Genomic DNA, 21,927 nt, shown 5'->3' with positions numbered 1-21,927 from the left:
ACTGACACGTGGCTGGTCATTCACTGCAATGGACAACACAACAAGACTGAGCTACCAGGAAAACTTATTACGGAAATGTAATTAAAATAAAATAAATCAAAAGCATGACAGCCCTACCATGCTTAATGTTAATTGGATATATTTGAAAAATTCAAAAGTTTGGTAACAGATAAATGGTCTCGTTCTTGGAGAACGGCCAAAAATAAAGTGATACAGATGTGAGTTCTCACCAGGTTCTGTCCTGGTGGAGGCTACAGGCATGGTAGAGCCTCAGTCAATCTGAGAGAGAGAGAGAGAGAGAGAGAGAGAGAGAGAGAGAGAGAATGACAGGTGGAGGGAATCATACAACAAATACACGTGTGAAACTTGTGCCAAATCAAACATGTGATCAATGTCATGTGACTGTGAACTGAGACGAAGGCGTGTAGAGACGTACGGAGAGAGAGAGAAGGTGAGGGCGAGCAAGAGGGAGGATGAAAAAAAAGAGAGAGAGAGAGAGAGGGGAAGAAAACAGGGTGAAGGGAGGTGAGGTCTGTGAAGGACACTCATTTACATATCACCATGACAACAGACACAAATCAGAAATTTAGAGACGACGATAAACTTCAGCAGCAGTTGGACTGACGTCACATTATGTCAAGATGAAAGACTTTTGGTCTTTGAACTTTAGTGTCTGACAGGAGATCTGGGAGAATAAATAAAAAAAAAACTCTTTTTTTTTACCTGTATTTAAAAACGCTCCTCAGAAAGTGCTGGGTTTTTTTTTTGACGTCAGTCATTCTGTCAGACGTGTGTGAGGACTTGGTGTTAAATACGTCCGTCTACACAGAAATATAATTAAAAATGATGTCTGACAGAAGAAGACGGTGATAAAAATAGACACCTGAGCAACTAGAACAACACACACACACACACACACACACACTAATTACTGATCTCACTCTGCTCCATCTGTTACCTCCATCCTTCACCTGGTTTCACCTCCTCCTCCTCTTCCTCCTTCCTCATTTCCCTCACCTCCTCTTCCTCTTCCTCTGTGTGTTTTACTACATTATTGTTCTCCAACCCCCCCCCAACACATCAGCCCTTAATGCCCCCCCCCCCTCCACCCACCGCCCCCCCCCCCCACCCCTCCCCCCCCCCCCCCCCCCCTCGGCACACCCGTGTGTGTGTGTGTGTGTGTGGTACCCCGAGCCTTTTTATGCTGCGTTCACTGACATCCAGACTGTGATTTTTAAAGCTACAATACGACATAATCCTAATCCTAATCCATGTCCTGAAACTAAACAGGAGGCTCCTCATCTGGGGGAGACCTGCAGATTATCCTTTCAATGTTGTTGTTGTTTTTACAAATCTCGCCTCACATCCCTGTACACACACACACACACACACATTCATAGAGATGACATGTAAACACACACACCACAGCAGCTCGACCACAAACATATGCTATTATTTAAAAAGATGCGCGGGCACATCTACGCAGGCGCGAGCACGCGCCTTTGTCAGCCTCCCGTCGCTGCTCTGTTCTCATCTCTACACTAACGAGCCGCGGTTATGACGAGACATGTTCAGCGTCCGCTGTTTCAAATAAATGATTGATTTTTACGTTGAATTAAAAAACAGAAACAAACACGAACTCACCCTTCGGTACGAAAAAAAACCCCAAGACTTTCGCGCTGCTTCGGTTGAGTCGTGCGCGTATTGTTGTCGTCTGGTTTCTCACAGTCGTCAGCGTCGAGAACAGCGTCAATTACAGCGGAAGAGCCACACACGACTTCCGGCAAAAAAATAAAAGCTTCCCCTAAAAAGTCTAAAAAAAAAAAATCCCAAAATTGAGTAAAAGTGCAATTTTTGCCCAAAACATGCAGTAAAGCTTAAAAAAAAAATCATATTTTTTAGGAACTTTCACCTTTGATCATCACTGACATCCAATAATTTCCCACAAAAGTCTTAAAAAAATAAAATGTTTCCAAAAATGAATAAAAATGCACTCAGTTTCCTAAAACATGAAGCTACACCTGATTTAATGTTTAAAATTCAGAAGAAAAAAAATGTTTTTGGGAACATCTGCACAAATAATTTCACAAAAAATGTCTTAAAAAATAAAATAATTACATTTTTGTTTCGTATATTAATTCAACACAAGATAAAGTAACGTGTTGTTTTAACATCAATGTTTTGTCATTATTGACATTAACTGTGATTAAAGCAACAAAGAACCGATCGACAATGACAGGGTCGGAGTGGGAGCCAATCACGTGACGACGTCGGCTCAGGGTCAGACGGATCACACACTTCACACAGCAGTGTTGGGTCAGACAGGATGTTCTACTCTCTGGTGGTCTGCACGGTTCCTCTGCTCTGCTGTGCAGGTACTGGTACTGTTCATCTTCAGTACTGCGTGTGTGTGTACTCCAGGTACTCACCTTTGTAACTTGTCTTTTCTCTTCCAGCCTGGGAGGTCCGACAGACCCCCGAGGTCCTGGTGCAGAGGGGCGGGTCGGCTCACATGCACTGCAGTCAAAACAGACACGGTTCCCTCGTTCACATGGACTGGTTCCAGCAGCCGTCAGGATCAGCGCTGACCATGGTCGCCCAGACCGTGCCCTACAATTCGCCTGTTTTTGCCTCCACTGGGGGGAAGGGCAAGTACTCAGCCCACAAGAAGTCACCCTGGAACGGATCCTTCACCGTGAACCGCGTGGAGCAGAGCGACGCCGGGGTTTATCTGTGTGTGGTTTGCTGCCACAGTGATGCAGAAGCGCCCCCCCGCTGCACAAAAACAACAACCAGTCACATCACACTCGGCGTCTGAGCAGAATCCCACGCTGCACCTGTGTTCCTCAGAACAGTGAAAGTGTTCAGTTCTAGTCCAGTCGGAACCAGATCGTAGTTTGATTTTGGTCATTTTTTTTGTATTTTTGAGTCACCCGCTCCAGCAGAGGGCAGCCAAGGTGTTGACTCAACATTGGTCAACATTGGTTTCTCTGCGTTCCTCCCACTCACCTGACACTGGAGTCCAGTGGAGTTCAGGTGCTCGTCCCAATCCGACAGGTCTTGGTCTTCACCGCTGCCTGATGAGTGCTGCGATCGGTCCACGCCCCTCACAACGACCCGTTAAAGAGATTAATGATGAATATTAAGCACTGCTTTAACTCATCACCGGCTTTTAACTTCCTTAACCACCACTGCCCGCTGTATCGGTTTAGGTTGATATTGGAATAGTTTCAACAATATCAAATAAATAAATCAAACACAGGAAAAAGGCCTCCAGACATGAGTTTAGAATCTTCATGAGTTTGGAAACACGTCAGGAAGTTGATGGAGAAAAAGATGGAGAAAAAGACTTCCTGTCCTCCAGACCCAGACCTGGAGAGAGATGAACTGAACCTGTCACAAAGGTTGGAGTTTTCCCAGCATGCATCAGTAGGACCAACCCGCCCCTCCTCTCTGTGGTAAGCACAGCTACGTCTGAACCTCCTTCATTTCCAGCTGCAGCCATGGGAACCACGTCTCCAGCCTGGACTGGACTTCTCCTGCTTTGTTTGACCTCATGTAACGTTTCCAGTCGAAAAACTGACCTGAGATCAGCTGTCACGGTGAAGGTGGGATGTCTACAGTTTGTGAAATGCTTCTTCTTTTTTTTTTCTTTCTTCCCACAGATCCAGTCAGGTGTGAGAGCCTGACGCGGTCCAAGTTCATCGTTGTCAAAAGAACGGAGACGCTCCAGATCCACTGCAGCTACAACCACCTGACAGGCACCGTGATGCAGCTGATGTGGTTCCAACAGAAAGAGGACGGACGGTTGACGTGGGTCGGGCAGGTCGACAGCACGGGTCGGAAGGAGTTGAACCCTGAATTTTCAGAAAATGTCAAGATTACCACTGAGGTGACAGGAAACACGACTCTGATCATCTACACACCGTCGTCCTCAGCCGTGTATTACTGCGCTGCACGTACACAGTGAGGAGCCTCGGTTTGAGCCACTGACAAAAACCCTCTCACAGATACTAAATATTTACTGTGTTCTCCATCTGGAATAACAACAATAATAATTCTGAAGATTAAATATTAAATATTAAAACACAGTTCCCAAAAAATGCTTAAAAAAGAAAAAACTAATGTGTGATGGATCTGAAATGAGGAAAAAAAAAGTTTTTTGAACTTCATTGATTTTTAAATAAAGCGGAACGATTTCACCTGTTTTTTTTCTTTTTCTTCTCACTCATTTCAGAATCTCATGTTTGTAGAATCTGACTGAACGTCAACGTCGTTCAGGGCCATATTTAACTAATCATGACTTTTTTTTATGATCTTTGTTGATCCCACTCTGCACTGAGACACCGAGTGTGTGGTTCACAGAGAAGACAGATGGAGGCTGGGGGGGGGGGGGGGGGAAGGGGGGGGTCCGTTGGTTTTTTCACTGTGGTGATGATTTAGTCGACAAGTCGTTTTCCTTCGGTGACGGCACCAAGGTCACAGTTTTAGGTAAGAAAACGTCTTTTACAGAAAAATGCTGTTTATCTTCTGAGAAACTAGTCAAGGTTTAGGTTAGTTTAGGTGAGGTTAGGTTAGTTTAGTTAAAAAAAATGTCTTTGTAAAGTCCAGTGCCTTCACTTTTTAAAATTCCTTCAGTAGAATATATGTTTTTCTCCTTTTAGTTTTATTTATTAACCAGGATCAGAGGAAGTCACAGAAATATGTCACATAAAGCTGGCATGGCCAAACTAAGGCCCGGGGGCTGGATGTGGCCCTGCAATACCCAGCTGCATACTGCAGCATGTTAGCCTTTGTTTACATATAATCATATGTATACAATGTTACATATATATAAACAAATAAATATATATACATAAGTGTATATATTTTACTTGTGTACACATATATTTATATATTTTTATTTGTGTACATATATGTTTATATGCATGTTTATTCATAAACAGTATACATATGTATATATATATTTATTTGTGTATTTAAAAATATATATATTTTTATTTGTGTACATATGGTTATAAATAAACATGCATATATAGATATATGTACTTTTTATTTGTGTACATATATAAATATATATATATATATTTCTTTGATTAGGTTTTTTTTCACCCTTACCTGACAGAGTCACAGCGCCCCATCAGGCCACCGACCGTCACTGTTCTCCCCCCGTCAGTGAAGGAGTGTCAGGACAGAAAAGACGGGCGAAACAAGAAGACCTTAGTTTGCGTCGCCTCGGAGTTCTACCCGGACCACGTGGCCGTGTCCTGGCTGCTGGATGGAGAAGACGTCACAGGTGGTGTTGTGACCGACAGCGCCGCCCTGTGGAGAGGAGAGCATTACTACATCACCAGCAGACTGAGGGTCCCACTCACCCAGTGGTTCACGCCGGGCAGGAACTTCACCTGTCTGGTCAGCTTCTTCGACGGGCACCAGACTGTGTACCGGTCCAACTGGGTCACAGGCGTGGAAGGTACCGCGTGCACACACTCGGAGAAGTTGTAGAACAGGCGTCTGCGACCTTTGACCTCTTAAGCTCCAGGCAGTTTTTCTTCAGTTTTCTGATGGAAAATCACATTCCTGAAATTTATGATCAAACGTTAACGATGAGATTTTTTGTGATGAATTTTTCTGCTTGTGTTTTATTCTGTCAGGACCAGGAGCCGAGGCTATCAGAGGTAAAAGACACCAACGTCTCCACGGTCAAAGGTCAAGGCCTTTATTTTCTTATTGTCATTTTTTTGCAGATAAATATTTGAAGATCAGCCGCAGCGTTGAACTCTCCTACCTGCTGTTGATCCTCAAAAGCAGCCTTTACGGTACTACTACTACTACTACTACTACTACTACTACTACTACTACTACTACTACTACTACTACTACTACTACTACTACTACTACTACTACTACTACTACTACTACTACTACTACCACAAAATATGATTTCTCAAATTGTATATTAAATATTTTGACACATTTGACAAAGGTGTGTCTTTGTCTCTCTGCAGTTCAGGCCTGATCTGGAGAACGGAGGATCGGAGCGCTGACGTCACCGACGGCTGCTGTTTTTTTTCTTCTTAACCATAAAGTTAATAATTAAAAAGAACATGAGAAAATTAAATGAGAGAAATTGTCATAATTAAACCCGTGAATCACCAACCACCCAGTGACGTCTGAAGGATCCGTGGAGTCACGTGACACCGTGGAAATAAACGGAATCAAAACACTGTGAGATGAACCGATCTGTGAATATTATCACGTTAATTCCAAAGTTTACACCTGTGAGACGTGTGTTCCCCCAGACCCTCTCTCTCCCTCCCCCCTCTCCCCCTTCCATGTGAGAGTAAAGACTGAGCGGAAACGTTGAGTTGCTCATCAGTTTGTTTTGGGAACAAACAGATCGTTGCTGGTTGGTGTTGACTGAACTGAAGTGGGTCAGCGCCGCCGCAGCACAGCCTCGTTTTCCATCAACTGTGAGTGTTCAGAAAAACGCACACAACTGTGAGTTTGACGAACACGTCTGGTCGTCACGAGGCTTAGTTTGAAAGTGATGCCACCACAGAAACACAGGAAATGTGGGGTTTTTCTGTCACTACAGCAGAATTAAGAAGAAACTGTGGCCTGAAAGTTTTGGGAGAATTTGCTGAGGCTGAAGAGGAGGAGGAGGAGGAGGAGGAGGAGGAAGGGGAGGATGTGGTTGATCTGTGTGATCTAAGAAACAACTGAGATGCAGTTTCTTTTACCACAGCTTTTTTTTTTTTGTGGAGGACACCTGCAGAAAAAACAGAGTTTTTGAGTGAAGAAAATGAGAGTGAAACCAAATCAGTGGCTTTAACAACTTTTACTTTTGAACGAGAAAAACGTTGATTTTATTGTTAAATATCGTGTATCCACATATATGTTTATGTAATTATGTTATATTTGTTATTTAATAGGAGAGAAACGGACAGGGAGAGAGGAGAAGAGACCGGAGTGAGATCGTCGCTCAGCTTTTCTAATCAACATCTTCATCTAGTGGACAGATTTTGTTTTCACGCCCATGACTTTATATCTTCTCCACCTGCAAAAAAACTTGTTTTCCTCTGTAAAAATGTGATGACCGTCAAGTTTTTCTTTGACTTAAACTCACTCTCTTTCATCAAACACTCAATCGTCCAGTCAGAAACTTTCTGGAATCTAAAAAAATGTCTAAACTCTGCCGTCACCTCACACTTCCTCTGAGCTTCACTCATGTTTCAGAGTGAATAAATACGACACATAAAGATACTGTTTTATATTTAACATATAGTGAATTAGAAATACAACAAAGAAAAACTGACCGAAGTGATTTTGTCTCTCGTCCAATGAGAAATGAGAACATACTGTCTGTCACTGTGAGGTCATTCTCTCCGACGCTTCACGCCTGCTCTCAGGAGCGTGGGCTCTGGGTTTGAGACTCGCTGTCCCAGTTCTTCCCTCGGTTCCTCTGCCTGTTCCTCTCTGCCATCACAATGGCCGCCACCACGGTGACCATGACGGTGATGGCGTTGACCAGCACGGTGGCCGTCTCCGCCATGCACAGGTGACTGTCCAACCAGGACAGCGACGCTCCGGTCAGCTGAGGCGGATCCTGACACGTCACGTTCCTGTAGTCGTCGATGTAGAGGTGACGGACGTGGAGGATCTTACTGAAGACACGGTGCAGATCGCAGTCGCAGGTCCAGGGGTTTCCTGAGACAAAAGGACAGAGTGGACAGACGCAGATATGAAAACAAAAACTCAAATATCATGAACCAATGAGAGCGACTCAAAGAGGACTAGAACTTCTGGACAGACGGGGCAGATCCAGTGGGTTTGGACGTCACCGACCTGACAGATGGATGTGAGTGGCTGTTGTGTGCAGACTGACGAAGTGAGACTGAGGGTAAAGGTCAACCGCGTGTAATAACCATAGCATAACGGCTGCCTGTTTCTGGTGTCTCTCCAGGTTTAAGGCAGCATGCTGCCCTCTAGTGGATAATATAGATGCATCAAAAGCAAAGACAAACACTTACACTGTGTGTGTTGAATGAGTCAGACTGATGTAAACACACACACAGCTTCTGGTTATAAATCCTCACCTCTAGTCCAGGCAGCATGTCCAGACTGCCCTGCTGCACCACAGACAGTCTGTTGTTGTGCAGGTACAGCTGTCTGAGCCTGGAGAGGCCCCTGAACGCACCAGGGCCCAGGGAGGTCAGCTTGTTATAACTGAGGTCCAGCTTCTCCATGTTGTCCAGAAACAGGAAGCTGACGGGAAAATCACAAATAAAATAAAATAAAATAAATAAAATAAAATAAATAAAATAAAATAAATAAAATAAAATAAATAAAATAAAATAAATAAAATAAAATAAATAAAATAAAATAAATAAAATAAAATAAATAAAATAAAATAAATAAAATAAAATAAATAAAATAAAATAAATAAAATAAAATAAATAAAATAAAATAAATAAAATAAAATAAATAAAATAAAATAAATAAAATAAAATAAATAAAATAAAATAAATAAAATAAAATAAATAAAATAAAATAAATAAAATAAAATAAATAAAATAAAATAAATAAAATAAAATAAATAAAATAAAATAAATAAAATAAAATAAATAAAATAAAATAAATAAAATAAAATAAATAAAATAAAATAAATAAAATAAAATAAATAAAATAAAATAAATAAAATAAAATAAATAAAATAAAATAAATAAAATAAAATAAATAAAATAAAATAAATAAAATAAAATAAATAAAATAAAATAAATAAAATAAAATAAATAAAATAAAATAAATAAAATAAAATAAATAAAATAAAATAAATAAAATAAAATAAATAAAATAAAATAAATAAAATAAAATAAATAAAATAAAATAAATAAAATAAAATAAATAAAATAAAATAAATAAAATAAAATAAATAAAATAAAATAAATAAAATAAAATAAATAAAATAAAATAAATAAAATAAAATAAATAAAATAAAATAAATAAAATAAAATAAATAAAATAAAATAAATAAAATAAAATAAATAAAATAAAATAAATAAAATAAAATAAATAAAATAAAATAAATAAAATAAAATAAATAAAATAAAATAAATAAAATAAAATAAATAAAATAAAATAAATAAAATAAAATAAATAAAATAAAATAAATAAAATAAAATAAATAAAATAAAATAAATAAAATAAAATAAATAAAATAAAATAAATAAAATAAAATAAATAAAATAAAATAAATAAAATAAAATAAATAAAATAAAATAAATAAAATAAAATAAATAAAATAAAATAAATAAAATAAAATAAATAAAATAAAATAAATAAAATAAAATAAATAAAATAAAATAAATAAAATAAAATAAATAAAATAAAATAAATAAAATAAAATAAATAAAATAAAATAAATAAAATAAAATAAATAAAATAAAATAAATAAAATAAAATAAATAAAATAAAATAAATAAAATAAAATAAATAAAATAAAATAAATAAAATAAAATAAATAAAATAAAATAAATAAAATAAAATAAATAAAATAAAATAAATAAAATAAAATAAATAAAATAAAATAAATAAAATAAAATAAATAAAATAAAATAAATAAAATAAAATAAATAAAATAAAATAAATAAAATAAAATAAATAAAATAAAATAAATAAAATAAAATAAATAAAATAAAATAAATAAAATAAAATAAATAAAATAAAATAAATAAAATAAAATAAATAAAATAAAATAAATAAAATAAAATAAATAAAATAAAATAAATAAAATAAAATAAATAAAATAAAATAAATAAAATAAAATAAATAAAATAAAATAAATAAAATAAAATAAATAAAATAAAATAAATAAAATAAAATAAATAAAATAAAATAAATAAAATAAAATAAATAAAATAAAATAAATAAAATAAAATAAATAAAATAAAATAAATAAAATAAAATAAATAAAATAAAATAAATAAAATAAAATAAATAAAATAAAATAAAATAATGCGGGACAGTCGGGCACCTGTTTGTAGGAATATAACTCAGATGGTTGTGCTCCAGGCGGAGCTCCTTCAGGGCCAACAGACTGGTGGAGAAGTCGGCAGGGAGAGACGTCAGCTGGTTCCAGCTCAGGTCTAACTTCTCCAGGAAAGACAAGGAGAAAAAAACCTGCGAAGAAAAATGGAAGAATGTTTGTTTTCTCATCTCCTTACCCAGGTGTCGGCCTTGGTTATTTTTAAGTTTGTTTTTTTACCTGTGGTTGGAGAACCTGTATGTGGCTGTTCTTCATCACCAGCACTCGCAGGGACCAGAGTCCAGCGAAGGCTCGGGGGGGGGGCTTCTCCCAGCTCCAGTAGCCAGGTACCGGGTGGGATGCCCCTGGGAACGCGCTGGAAGCCACGACCACGACAGTCCCCCAGGTCGGCGTGCTCGTAACAAGCACAGTCACGTGGACACCTGTGAGAACCCTGGACTAAAGAGTAGAAGAACGGAGGTGGAGGGAGGGCAGTGAGAAAGAAGAGCAGAGCAGAGAGGGGGAGATGCATGTTTCCTCCAGGGGGGAGTTCTTCAATGTTGTAGGTTTGTTTGGTAGTTTAACTCCGATGTTGCCTCTTCTGCCCAGGGACGGAATTTCTCCAGGATGGAGGAAAACCTGAAGAAAAAAAAGGAAATTTTTTATTTATAAAAAATAGTATATATATAGTATATATTTTTTCATTTCTACCTGGACCAACGCTCCTGACTTTGAGAAGCTGCACTTTGACGGATTTGGCATCATCTAGTGGTGAAAATATAAATCGCGTGTGAATAATTATCACTTTAACATTGTCATAAAAACAGGAGTTAACCGGTTTCATTTTTGTCACACATTTTTGTCTGATCAGTTTTTATCAGCGATTTGTGTCATTTTTCAGCTTGAGCACATGTGATACATAATCATAGCTATTAAAGAAAAGCAGATTAAAGGATTAATGCAGTGAAAATCCCAGACGATTTCGATGTGTATTAACTTTGAAAATAATATGATTTGAGCGTAATTTGAAAATTATTAAAAATTTAATGAGTATAGTTTTGTCAGTCACTGTAATTAGAAACAAAGGATTTGAAAAAAATAAAATGCCAACAATTCACTTTTTTACTAAAGTAACAAAATAAAAACAAATGACATGTAAACTGTTTTCTTTTTTTTTCAATGTAAAAGTGAATATTATTCGATGTGTCAGTTATGTGTCAGTAACTCACCTGTCCTGCTGCTGAGACCTAGGAACAGCGCCATCCTGAACCATCAACCTCTACCTGTCGGCTGACTTCACTGACTGCAGCAGAGTGAGTGATGATGGGGGACAGAGACGACGGGACCGAGGACAGTGATGCTGGTGGAGACTCTGAGTGCAGTCAGCTGCCTCTATAATCCTCTAATCCAGAGCAATCACCAAATGTTTCCTCCCATCACTCCGTTTGGATTTCTGTCTCACTCTTTTCCTCTTAATGCCAGCAGGGATCCGTCCATCCTTCTGTTTGACAGAATTAAATATTACGTAAATCCTTAAACGGCTTGTGCAGAATTTGTGCATTTGTCAGAGGACTGACTGGAGGTTTAAGTAGACAATAAAGTGCGGGACTTGACATGGAAACATTGGTGTTTTTTTCTAAATATTAATAAAGCTAAATACTATTTAAGCACAGTTATATATATATATATATATACTATCTTAAGAATGCACTGTAGCGCTTCCTGATTTCTAAATGTGGGTTTCACATCACTTACCGGTAGGTGGCAGCACCTGCCATTGAAATGCGGCAGTGCTCCTTTTTTAGGTTATTTTAGAGTCTTGTACCGAGAGTTACAACAACACTGTTTTTTCTAAACAGTGCAGGATAAACCAGAGTCGGATTCAGGCTCGTGAGACAGACGAATGATACTTAATCATTTATTTGTTCACTGTACGGTGTATTTTTCGTTGTAAAACACATTGATATATTTATTAACGTCGAACATAATGTTATATGATATGGAACATTATCTTTTACATTTTTTCTTACGACCGTATCCTACCAAACATTTAATCTTTTCGAAAATTAGCGCTTACATGAACAACACAACGTAACACCGGAAGCAGGAAATGTAACGACTGCGCATGCGCAAAACTATGTGGACGGGTAGTGTAGATGTTGACATATTAAACAGTATGTAAGGATTCTATCGTAGTATTGAAATAATTGGAGCTACACCGAGCAGCGTTTGTGTTGTTGAATTTACAGTTATTTAATGTAACTAAGTACTTTCTTAGTGACGCAGTCTGAAGTGACAGCAACAGCAGAGAGAGGCAGGTAAGTTGAACTCCAGTGTCCAGCAGTTTACCTTAACAACGTTGTTTAACCTTAATTCTAAAAAAATATATAAAGTTACATAAATTTGAGCAAACATCGAGTAAAACCGTTTTAATAATGCATTTGTGTAGGACTGAAAATTGGCTGTGAATGTAATAGACTGTGGAGATGAGTCTATGAAAGATGTCTCATCGTGAGAAAATAATATTTGATATTTTTAATGACTGACATGTAAAATTATTCAAATTTTAATTTATACACACACACATTTTAGTCTTCCTGTATCGTCTTACCTACTTTACCTACCTGTTGGGTTTGTGCAGCAGCCATGGCGCAGACCGGAGCTCACCTGACTTCTACGGCTGTGAACGAGCTGCCGTCGGTGTTTGAGGTTCTGGCTCAGGAGTCTCTGATGGACGGACTCAAACCTGCACTGAAACACGCTGTGAAGGTCAGACATGAAGAGCTCTTCAGTCCAAGTCTTCTCAGATGTGGCCTACAGCCGACTGTGGTTCAGACTTTCTATAAACAATGCAGTTAAAATAACAGCGCACTTTTTTGCCCCTAGGTTCTGGCAGAGTCCAATCCGTCCCATTTTGGTTTCCTGTGGCGGCACTTTGATGAGCTCTACCTGCTGCTGGACCTCCTCCTACAGAACCACTTCCTGTCACACTGCAGCGCCTCCTTCTCTGAGAACTTCTACGGCCTGAAAAGAGTGTCCGGCGGGCGGGGAGCTCCTCTTCACCTCAGCCTTCACAGGAAGTCACACTGGCGATCCCTCCTGCTGTTGTGCGTGGTGCCGTACCTGCGGGCCAAGCTGGAGGCCACGTTGGCAAAGCAGAGGGACGAGGAGGACTTTTCCATCCAGTTAGCACGCAGCAGGAGCCAGAGGTTGTACAAGGCGGCGGTGGCGGCGTATCCGTACGTCAGCTCGGCCTGGCAGTCCTGGGTCTTCTGTCAGCAGCTGCTCTTTATTTTTGGATTCACAAAGACTCACAGTCCTCTGCTGTGGTTGGCCCGGGTCAGACTGGCACGACTCAGTGCACAAGACATCAGAGACATGGAAATGAAGACCAGCAACGGTGGCAACCTTGTTGACAAGAGGTACACGACAAACACAAATAGTTAAAAAATAAAAATAAACACAAAAGTAGTAGATCGGATTTGAGTACAATAACCCAGAATGCATTGTTCCTCTATTTTGCAGCCTGGCTCAGAGGGTCTGGTGGTTGATGTCACGTGCGGCGAGGGGCGTGGCCGTGTCCCTCTCCACCTCCCTGTCCCTGGGCGTCTTCTTCCTGCAGTTCTTGGACTGGTGGTACTCCTCAGACAACCACAGCACAGTGAAAGCTCTCACCTCCCTGCCCGTTCCTCCACCCCCCCTTCACCTGCAGGAGGAGCACAGCGGCAGCAGGGAGTCGCCGGTCGTCCAGGGTAAAGAGTCCGTGCGTGGCTGTGACGGCAGGAGCTGCCCGCTGTGTCGGAAGCTGTGCACGAACGCCACGGTTCTGTCCACCTCTGGCTTCGTCTTCTGTTACCGCTGCGTCTACATGTACGTGAAGGCGAACCGCCACTGCCCTGTCACGGGGTATCCTACTGAACTGCAGCACCTGGTCAAGATTTACGCACCTGAGAGTTGAACCACTGCACTCGCACCTGTACTAATCGCCCACAGGTGGCGCTCATCTTAAAGAAATAAAACTGGAGAATTGTCAAGAGGGACTTTCCTGCACTTTTGAGAAAAAAAAAAAAATCTGACAAAATCCATCTGCGTTCTCCTGTTGCACAGATGACTTTACCTTATAACTGGACTTCTTCTTCTATAAATTCCAGCTACAGTGCCTCCTTGTGGCTGAAATACTGAACGTTGTTTAACCATATGCTGTAATGCAGACATTTGTTGTGCCTTTTTGATCTTCCTGGATATGTGCAAATATAATGGTAGAAATGTAAATTTGTTAAATGTATTTTACACTAAAATATTTTAAAAAATAAATAAAAAAAGATAAAATAATTTTTTTTAGTGGTTCAATTATATTTACAGTTTTACATTGTCAAGCAGTAGGACTGATTCAGTCGAGTTCAGAACTTTGGTTCCGTCAGTGAACCCAGACGTACAGCACATCCACATCAACCCCCACCTCACACGCCTCCTGGTGGGTGACGCTCATAATCAGGACGAGTGGATGAAACCGTCAGTGAATTGCTTTATTGAATTTCCAGACAAGTTTAACAAGAGGCCCACTTAAAAAAACAAAACAAAACAAAACAAAAAACAAACATTAAAAGTTTCAACGTCACAAAAGTACAGTGCGACCGATTGCAAAGGGGCTTCAAACAAATGTCCACAAACCCTGCAGTGAGACTGAGTGTGAAGATCGACAAGAGTCACGTTCCCTTTATTTAAGCTCTTGTTACGCGACCCGTCGACAGTGAACTAGGACGAGGAGATAAAAACCAAACAGACTGAAAGGGACAAATATCATCAGTAATAGTCACAGTAATAGATTGCTCAAATAGCCGGTATTGCACATGTGTACACAATATGCACTTCTATATATACATGTGAGTCAGCATCAAACACAAATCGTCGCAACGTGAAAGAGTCCAGAGGGAAAAAAAGAACGTTGGAGAATAATCAGGAATGTGCTTGTGATCAGTCCCAAAAAAAAAAACAAAACTGTTTTTAGAGTGTTCTGAAACACAGGGGGCGCCAGTCACCGTGGTGCTGAACCTCCTCCGTCCTGCACCAAATCTCAACCAATCACAGCAGGACACTACGGTTACACCACAGAGTTAATGTGAAAGGCTGAAACGTCGACTACTCAACACCTTGAGTACATGACACTGACGTTGTTGTTGCCCACACGACACTTCTGTTCCACTTCATCAATCACGTGCCGTTTGGTAACCGACCGTGGACCGAATGTCAGAAGTGGACGCAGCCGCTCAATTTCAAAGCCACGGTAAACTTTCAGAACTTCCAGATTGACAAATGAAATCTGACGACGATCGACTGGTCCAGCTGTAGATCACACGTGATGTGCTTTTCAAATCGTTTTCCTCTAAACAGGATCATAAGATGTAATAAACCGACAACCGTTCTATTAATGAACTAGGTATTAGGAGCACTTTGGAAATGTTGATTAAAAAATTCACGTCAACAGAGAACGACTCCATCCATCCCACAGTCTGTAACAGTTTTCATGCTGTTAACGAACCAATCATTACAAACAAACGTTAATGTGTTGATAGGAATTCACTTTCTCATGTGTGAAAAATAAATCTGTTCTTTAAAGAAAAGACCCAACGATTGATGTTTGACAAGAGGAGGAAGTTGTCGTGTCCGGGAACCACACTTGGCCCGTGGGCCACATCTTGGAAAACCCTGCGATTCGTAGCTTGTCGGATGTTACTACAGTTCAATATCGTTTGGATCTTCAACCAACACCAAATCCCTGTCCATTTCAAACCCACCAACAACCTCAGACATTTGTCCAGATTAATGATGAAAACAGGTGAGAAACACTGACCTCTAGCTGTTGATGTTGGTATTTTTGTTTCAGCGATTTATAAAGGAATGTTGATGAATCTTAAATAATGGCAAGTAATCATGATTAATCACAAATAATTATGATTACTCACGTGATTAATCAGATTAAAAATTCTATTTTTTTTACAGCCCTGTAAAGTCACAGATGTAAGTATCAAACATTGTTGATGTTTTTTTTCTATTAGCTGTCTGAGGTGCATTGTGGGAAACAAGGTAGTTCTTGTTACCTGTGTACATTAGTGTTTCAGGTTGTCACATTTGTTGACGTTATTAAATACAGACAGATGGGACGTTCTGTACTGCACAAATCATCAGTTCTGGTTACCTACACTAGTACTGTTGTTGTGACCAAAGAAGAGCACAACGGTAGCTGAGATAAAACATAGGGCTGAATGAAATAAAAAAATAAAAATAAAAATCACTGACTATAACTCTGTGCTGCTGCTGAAGACCTGGTCCTGGTTCTGGTTCTGGTTCTGCCTGAGAAACTCACTGTTCACCTCCATCATCATTATCATCATCATCATCAGCCACCAGCACTACAACAAACTGCTGCCTGTCTGTAAAAGAAACACACACACAAACAGACACGCACCCGCAGGTGGCGCTCCGACGGCATCAGTGCTTACTTCCTGTCCGACAACTAAACCGCTTAAAACATCAAATCTCCGAGAAGAATATATTCATAAATCCAATCTGATTGGATTAAAAACACTGTTTACATAAATATACGTACACGTGTATGTAGTGTGTGTGTGTGTGTGTGTGTGTGTATATAAAAATACTGTATACACCGGGCTGTGTTTTTCCATTTTTTTTTTATAAAAAAAGAAGAAAGTACTTTGTTATTTATACACATACGTATGTACAGATATAGAAAAGTGACCACACCGAGTCGTAACAACGGGCAACGAGACTGGACAGTATTTACATCGAACAAATACATTTACAATTTGGAGGCAAAGGAAAAAACAAAAAAATTGCAGCGATATCGTAAAACAATTTCTGTTACGGAGGAAGGGGACGGGCTCAGGTCACATGACTCCAGAGCAGGGGTGGGCAAACTTTTGGCTCAGGGGCCTCCCTTAGGAACGGGGGGAAAAACTAGCAACAATAAAACGTCAATCACATGACACGATCGTCCATGTACCAGACAGGAAGTCTCTCATTGGCTGTCCACTTTGGCCCACTCAGGTGAAGTGGTACAGATTTGGACCACAGTAATAGCCAACTGGGTCTGTAGTGCGCCCTCTAGTGGTTCAACTAAAAAGCTCGGTAATGCAGGATAAAGACAAAACGAAATAAGTATTTTATTTTTATCTGGACAATTTTGTGACGATGTTTGGTCGGCCAGATTAAAAAAGCCCCGAGCAATTTCTGGCCCGCAGGTCGGAAGTTTGCCCATGTCCGCTCTGGAAGGAAAAACAAAAGTGGACCAATGGTGAGGTGGTGGACAGCTGTGATGTCATGTAATCCAAATAATCACATGCTTCAAAACATTAGAGGAAACACTGTTGAACGTGAGTAAATCCTGAGACACTTTCACCACACTCCATAAAAGTCCGACTGAATATCTTTGTCCACGTCACCTCTAATATTCAACAGAGATTGTCCTGGATATTTCTAGTGTGTATTGATGGCTTCAGAGGCTGTTGGGATTAAAAAAAACAAAACAAAAAAACTGACGTGAGAATCAGAGAAAACACCGTTCTTACCGTTTTCACCTCGTTTCTACGCTGACGCTCACAATTCTCCTCCACGTCGCTCTTGAGGTTGTTGAAGAGTGAGATTAGAACAACTTAAGGCATCGAGATGAGGAAACAAAGACTGAAACATGAAGGGACTCAAACAACAGCTTGTGTGTGTGTGTGTTGCTCTTCAGTCTTGACCGGCTGGTTGGTTGGTTGGTTGTTTTGCTGAGGCTGTGATGGTGTTCTGTGGTTTCTGAATCCATGCTTTTGTTTGTTTTTTTCTGGACAAAAAAAGGCACCTAGTTCCCCCCCCTCCCCTGATCCGCCGCCTAGCTTCTCCTTTTACCCTGTTTTCGTGTTTGTAAAGGTCTCTCCGGTCCACAGACAAAGACACACAAGAGGACCAGTCGTCCACTTGGAGCCTGAGGTTTAGTCCCTTCCCCAGCAGTCGCTGTCGTTCGGTGGAAACAGAGGAGCTGAGACGACACGTAGAAACACAGAAGAATGGTTGAAAAGGTGGAGATTCAGTGGTGCTGTGTTCAGGTACACTGTGTACAGGTAGTTTACAGTTGACGTAGTGTGTGTGTGTGTGTGTGTCCCCGCTCACACTCCTCTCCTCCTGTTCTACTGGAGATGCTAACAAGTCGTCTGCTCCTCCCCGGGGCAGAAAACCTTTCAAGAAAGTGGCCTCACAGCCCCGCCTTCTCTCGCCTCCAAAAAGTTCCCCTCAGCCAATCGGAGTTTTCCACAATGGCACAAACCCCTCCCCCCCATCCGTGTGTGTGAATCTACACAGACTCCGTGGAGGAAGAAGAAAAAGAAGAGGAGGTGCTAGAAGGAGTTAAATGTGAACTTTTGTGTGCTTCCTGTTTAGGCTCCTCCCCCTACAACACAGGCTCTTCCTCCATTGGCTCCTCTGCTGACCTGTGGGTAGTTCAAAGACAGCCATTTAATTTACCATAAAAAGTAACAAGAACAATATTATTTTATAATCATGATCTTTTTTTGAGGAAAACAGACAACAAAGCAAGCTTAGCTTAGCTTAGATTATCTTAGCTTAGCCAAACAGTCAAAGCAGTGATGGATTATTAACCTGAAACCTAAAGATCTCACATTTTTTTATATATGTTTACCTGCTGGTTTCTGCGCTGCCAGGGTCGGAGCCCGGCTGTTCCACGTCCACAGTCAAGGAGGCCATGGCGCTGACTGTTTCTGCCTCATCCTTCTCTGATTGGCCCTGAGCACCGAGGGGGCTGTCCAGTGTCTGGGACAAACTCTGAAGGCATGACCAGTGTTTGCCTACAGACCAGGAACAAAAAAAAAGTTAAAACAAAACTTACTATATCAAAATTCAAAGTCAAAATATTATTTTCACTTATTAGCCCATGTCTGCCCCCTAGGGGACATAAAGATAAAAACCAACATCACAGCTAACGTTCATGCTCAGCACTGATGTTGTCTTTAACACTGATTTAATTTGTTTTTAATATCTTACACCGAAAGTATTTTAACGACCGAAAAGTACCGAATTCCTCCACTAGATGGCAACAAATCTATGTTTTTCATGTCATGGGTGAATGGTGAGTGTGATCATCTTACTCTGGATCTCTATCACTCTCTCCAGTGAGGCACAGGCTTTTGGACATGGCTTCTCCGGGGGCCACTGGAACGATGCATCACACTGAGAGTGTGAGAGTGTGTGGGTGTGTGTGTGTGAGAGAGAGAGATAGAGAGAGAGGGAGAGAGACATGCCAAAACATGACAATTATTAACCATTCAAAAACCTTCGTCTTCTTTTAAAACAAATAACACCTTATGAGTACATGACATCATCTGAAGCCGGTTCCACTCCTGGACCACAGCTGCGTCCACACTTAGTTCTTGTGACAATTTTTTTTTTACTGGCTGCTGGATCCATCGGCGGAGAGACAACAGCATCGACTCGGAGTCGGAATTTAAATCTTGAACTGAATAACAGTTCAACCTTTTCCACATCTCACCGAGTCGCCGAGAAGCGCGGACACACAGGCTTCTGATGCGTCACAGATGGCGGTGAGTTCGTGACCCCCCTCCAGCGCCATAACAACACGCCCACCTGCCAGACCCATCAGCAGTTGCGTCAGTTCACCGAAACCTGATGACACACACACACACACACAGACAGACAGAGTGAGGCGCTACAGTGTTTATGCGTCAGTCAGACAACAAGCAGAAATGAAGCCTCACATTTGGCAGAAACATTGTAGCCCCCCAGAGGAGACTGGTGACCCTCCACTGCATCGAAGCCTGCAGACACCAGGACCACATCTGGGCCAAACTGCTGGGCGATGGGCATCACCACGTTCCTGTGCACACACACACACACACACACACATTTAGAAATGTGTTTGTTTTTTTACGTAAAAGTTGAATCAAATGATGAGGGAAAAAAAACAAGAACGAGATCAGGAACAGTGTTCACCTGAAGGCAGTCAAATACTCCACATCACCCATAGGGGGCTCCACTCCTCCAGTCCATGCTATATTTACATTGAAACCAACACCTGCTCCTGAGCCGACCTGAAAAACGTGAACACAGATGTAAAGTGATTTTAACTTTTCGATTTCTCAGAGTGAATTTGATCAAACTGTAAAAATGGTTTCTTTCGTTGTTACCTCTTCAGGAGCTCCACTTCCTGGAAAGAAGTTTCCATTGTCGTACCGATGGAGGGAGATGTAGAGGACGTTGGGGTCAGTGTAGAAGGCCTGCTGGGTTCCATTTCCATGGTGAATGTCCTAAAGTGGGGGGGGCAGAGGAGTCAGCCTGAAGGACACTGCAGTATATTTATATTTATATGTCTATATTTACACAGCCTTGTCAATGATGATTAAGTCAAAGGACTGGAAAGGTCCAAACTTGGTCCTGATTCTATTTAAAACTCACTGTGAGCTCAAAGAATGCTGGGAAAAAACCCCCCCAAAAAAATAAAAACCCTGACATTTCTGATACACCTGAACTCTTACTGTTCAACAACACCAGTTCATAACAACACCGTCAAAGGCCTGTGTGACACGTGAGGTCGAAATGATGTTTCAAAATAAAAAAAAAAACTCAGGAAACAACATGTTTTTCTGACATGGACAAAGATTTGTTCAGGGAATTCCGTGGACTTGGCTCCATCAAACTTTGTGCTTCAACAGTGAATATTCATTTGACTGGGGGGGGGGAGGAGGGCACTCACCCAGTCCACGATGAGGATCTGTTGTCATTCTCTTCAGACTCTGTGTTCTGATGGAAGGTCAGTCCTGGCAACAACAAAAACATCTGACTGTGCAGCCAAATGTTCTGTTCTTCAAACACACTGGGAGGTGGAGAGGGTCGTGGGCTGAAGGAGGGACCGCTAGAATGTGGAGCAGGTCTGACCAGAGTTTCTGGGCTCAGTCAAAGTGTTTGCAGATCTGTGCTGTGGGGGGGGGGCACTCACCCAGTCCACGATGAGGATCTTGCCCACACCCAGCTTCTGCTGCAGCAGCTTGGCAGTGATGGCGACTGAATTAAAGAAACAGAAGCCCCTGTTCACACACACACACATACACACACATACAGGGTCATGTATAAACTGACATAACTCATATGTGTGTATTCAATGTGTTTCATCAGGGCTGCTAAACTTCTGGCCCGGGGGCCACTTCTGCGGACGAACTCACATGGCCGTGGACTCCTCGGCGTGATGACCCGGGGGTCGCACCACAGCGAAGCCATTCTGGATCAGAGGGACAAACCAACAGTCAGTGAACTGACAGGTCACGTGACCCCGGACTCTGTGACGGTCAGATTTTTTTGCCCCGTTACCTTCAGCTCTCCTGCGGCCACTCTGAAGGCCAACTCGATGACCGAACCCACCGCCATGCGGACCGCTGCTGATGAGTGCATCTCATTCCACACGGTGTCGCTGTCCACCTGCAGGGGGCAGCACAGGACTCGAGTTGGAGGCTGAAAGCCAGGAGGGGGCAGAGAAAAAAATGGGGGGGGGGCAGAAATATCTTACCCCGATTCCTCCACAAGGAAGGACGGCGTACATCTTCTGACTGATGGGACCTGAAACAGAGGATCAACAGGTTCACACACGGAGCCGTGAAACTGAAGCGGTCTCAGTGTGAGCAGCCGCGAGGACAGACAGACCCAGCAGCTTCTTGTGGTCCAGTTTGTGTCGATTGAGCGGACTGGTTCCATACAGCAGAGTGTGGAATTCTGAATGAACAGACTGGATCTCGTCCAGAGAAGCCTTACGCCCACGAATCCTCTGCTCACACAGAGACGCAGACGGAGGGAAAAAAAAAAAGGGAAAAAGAAAAAAA

The 21,927-nt window shown here is 41.0% G+C and overlaps 5 protein-coding genes and 1 gene segment (V, D, J or C); 3 read left to right on the top strand and 3 right to left on the bottom strand.

The window, feature by feature from the left end:
* The window catches only part of LOC103393595 (MAGUK p55 subfamily member 2-like), a 6,766-nt gene extending 4,787 nt beyond the window's left edge, over positions 1-1,979 (bottom strand). Inside the window, exons 1-2 of one of the 2 annotated variants that reach the window (XM_008330608.3) lie at positions 1,645-1,979; positions 231-279 (exon numbers count right to left, since the gene is read on the bottom strand). In XM_008330608.3, the coding sequence (XP_008328830.1) occupies positions 231-261 (31 nt within the window). In that variant the 5' untranslated portion in view covers positions 262-279; positions 1,645-1,979. The remainder of the gene's footprint in view (positions 1-230; positions 280-1,644) is intronic. The other variant, XM_017040358.2, reaches the window with a different exon arrangement.
* A 147-nt stretch (positions 1,980-2,126) lies between these two features.
* LOC112488409 (uncharacterized) lies at positions 2,127-6,019 on the top strand. The gene is made up of 6 exons (XM_025064546.1): positions 2,127-2,810; positions 3,666-3,959; positions 4,444-4,491; positions 5,126-5,473; positions 5,655-5,819; positions 6,009-6,019. Exons 1-6 carry the CDS (start codon positions 2,513-2,515, stop codon positions 6,017-6,019), a joined length of 1,164 nt encoding a protein of 387 aa, XP_024920314.1. The 5' UTR covers positions 2,127-2,512.
* LOC112488397 (immunoglobulin heavy variable 1-69-2-like) lies at positions 2,834-4,116 on the top strand. The segment is given in 2 exon segments: positions 2,834-3,558; positions 3,666-4,116. Coding segments are annotated over 2 exon segments (360 nt in total).
* Positions 6,020-7,122: 1,103 nt separating the features above from the next.
* LOC107989846 (leucine-rich repeat-containing protein 4-like) lies at positions 7,123-12,113 on the bottom strand. Its single transcript, XM_025064545.1, is given in 7 exon segments — positions 7,123-7,710; positions 7,849-7,897; positions 8,073-8,268; positions 10,037-10,182; positions 10,268-10,358; positions 10,360-10,666; positions 11,257-12,113. Coding segments are annotated over 6 exon segments (984 nt in total). The 5' UTR covers positions 10,560-10,666; positions 11,257-12,113; the 3' UTR covers positions 7,123-7,408.
* Positions 12,114-12,164: 51 nt separating this feature from the next.
* On the top strand, positions 12,165-14,330 carry pex12 (peroxisomal biogenesis factor 12). Of its 2 annotated transcripts, none has more exons than XM_025064474.1 (4): positions 12,165-12,345; positions 12,672-12,796; positions 12,914-13,449; positions 13,553-14,330. In XM_025064474.1, the coding sequence occupies exons 2-4, from the start codon at positions 12,674-12,676 to the stop codon at positions 13,983-13,985; spliced, it is 1,092 nt and encodes a 363-aa protein (XP_024920242.1). In that variant the 5' UTR covers positions 12,165-12,345; positions 12,672-12,673; the 3' UTR covers positions 13,986-14,330. The 2 variants fall into 2 exon arrangements, with proteins under 2 accessions (XP_024920242.1, XP_008328831.1); XM_008330609.3 differs by having other exon boundaries at positions 12,166-12,345; positions 12,669-12,796.
* Positions 14,130-21,927, bottom strand: part of hdac5 (histone deacetylase 5) — a 38,254-nt gene continuing 30,456 nt past the window's right edge. For all 4 annotated transcript variants that reach the window (XM_025064432.1, XM_025064433.1, XM_025064434.1 and 1 more), the window contains 12 exons: positions 21,752-21,872; positions 21,618-21,667; positions 21,422-21,529; positions 21,277-21,332; positions 21,054-21,141; positions 20,245-20,364; positions 20,051-20,148; positions 19,816-19,934; positions 19,590-19,723; positions 19,189-19,270; positions 18,723-18,888; positions 14,130-18,513 (listed from right to left, as the gene is read on the bottom strand). In XM_025064432.1, coding sequence (XP_024920200.1) covers positions 18,474-18,513; positions 18,723-18,888; positions 19,189-19,270; positions 19,590-19,723; positions 19,816-19,934; positions 20,051-20,148; positions 20,245-20,364; positions 21,054-21,141; positions 21,277-21,332; positions 21,422-21,529; positions 21,618-21,667; positions 21,752-21,872 — 1,182 coding nt within the window. In that variant the 3' untranslated portion in view covers positions 14,130-18,473. The remainder of the gene's footprint in view (positions 18,514-18,722; positions 18,889-19,188; positions 19,271-19,589; positions 19,724-19,815; positions 19,935-20,050; positions 20,149-20,244; positions 20,365-21,053; positions 21,142-21,276; positions 21,333-21,421; positions 21,530-21,617; positions 21,668-21,751; positions 21,873-21,927) is intronic.

This window comes from Cynoglossus semilaevis, chromosome 17 (genome assembly GCF_000523025.1).
Source record: "Cynoglossus semilaevis isolate Cse_v1.0 chromosome 17, Cse_v1.0, whole genome shotgun sequence".
Lineage (NCBI taxonomy): Eukaryota > Metazoa > Chordata > Actinopteri > Pleuronectiformes > Cynoglossidae > Cynoglossus > Cynoglossus semilaevis.
This window is presented reverse-complemented; position numbering and strand designations above follow the sequence as displayed.

Coding starts and splice junctions, on each gene's coding strand:
- LOC112488409 (XM_025064546.1), top strand. CDS start 2,513: ATGCACTGCAGTCAAAACAGACACGGTTCCCTCGTTCACATGGACTGG. Junction 3,960..4,443: donor CGTGTATTACTGCGCTGCAC/GTACACAGTGAG, acceptor GTGATGATTTAG/TCGACAAGTCGTTTTCCTTC. Junction 5,474..5,654: donor CTGGGTCACAGGCGTGGAAG/GTACCGCGTGCA, acceptor TTATTCTGTCAG/GACCAGGAGCCGAGGCTATC.
- pex12 (XM_025064474.1), top strand. CDS start 12,674: ATGGCGCAGACCGGAGCTCACCTGACTTCTACGGCTGTGAACGAGCTG. Junction 12,797..12,913: donor CACTGAAACACGCTGTGAAG/GTCAGACATGAA, acceptor TTTTGCCCCTAG/GTTCTGGCAGAGTCCAATCC. Junction 13,450..13,552: donor GGCAACCTTGTTGACAAGAG/GTACACGACAAA, acceptor TCTATTTTGCAG/CCTGGCTCAGAGGGTCTGGT.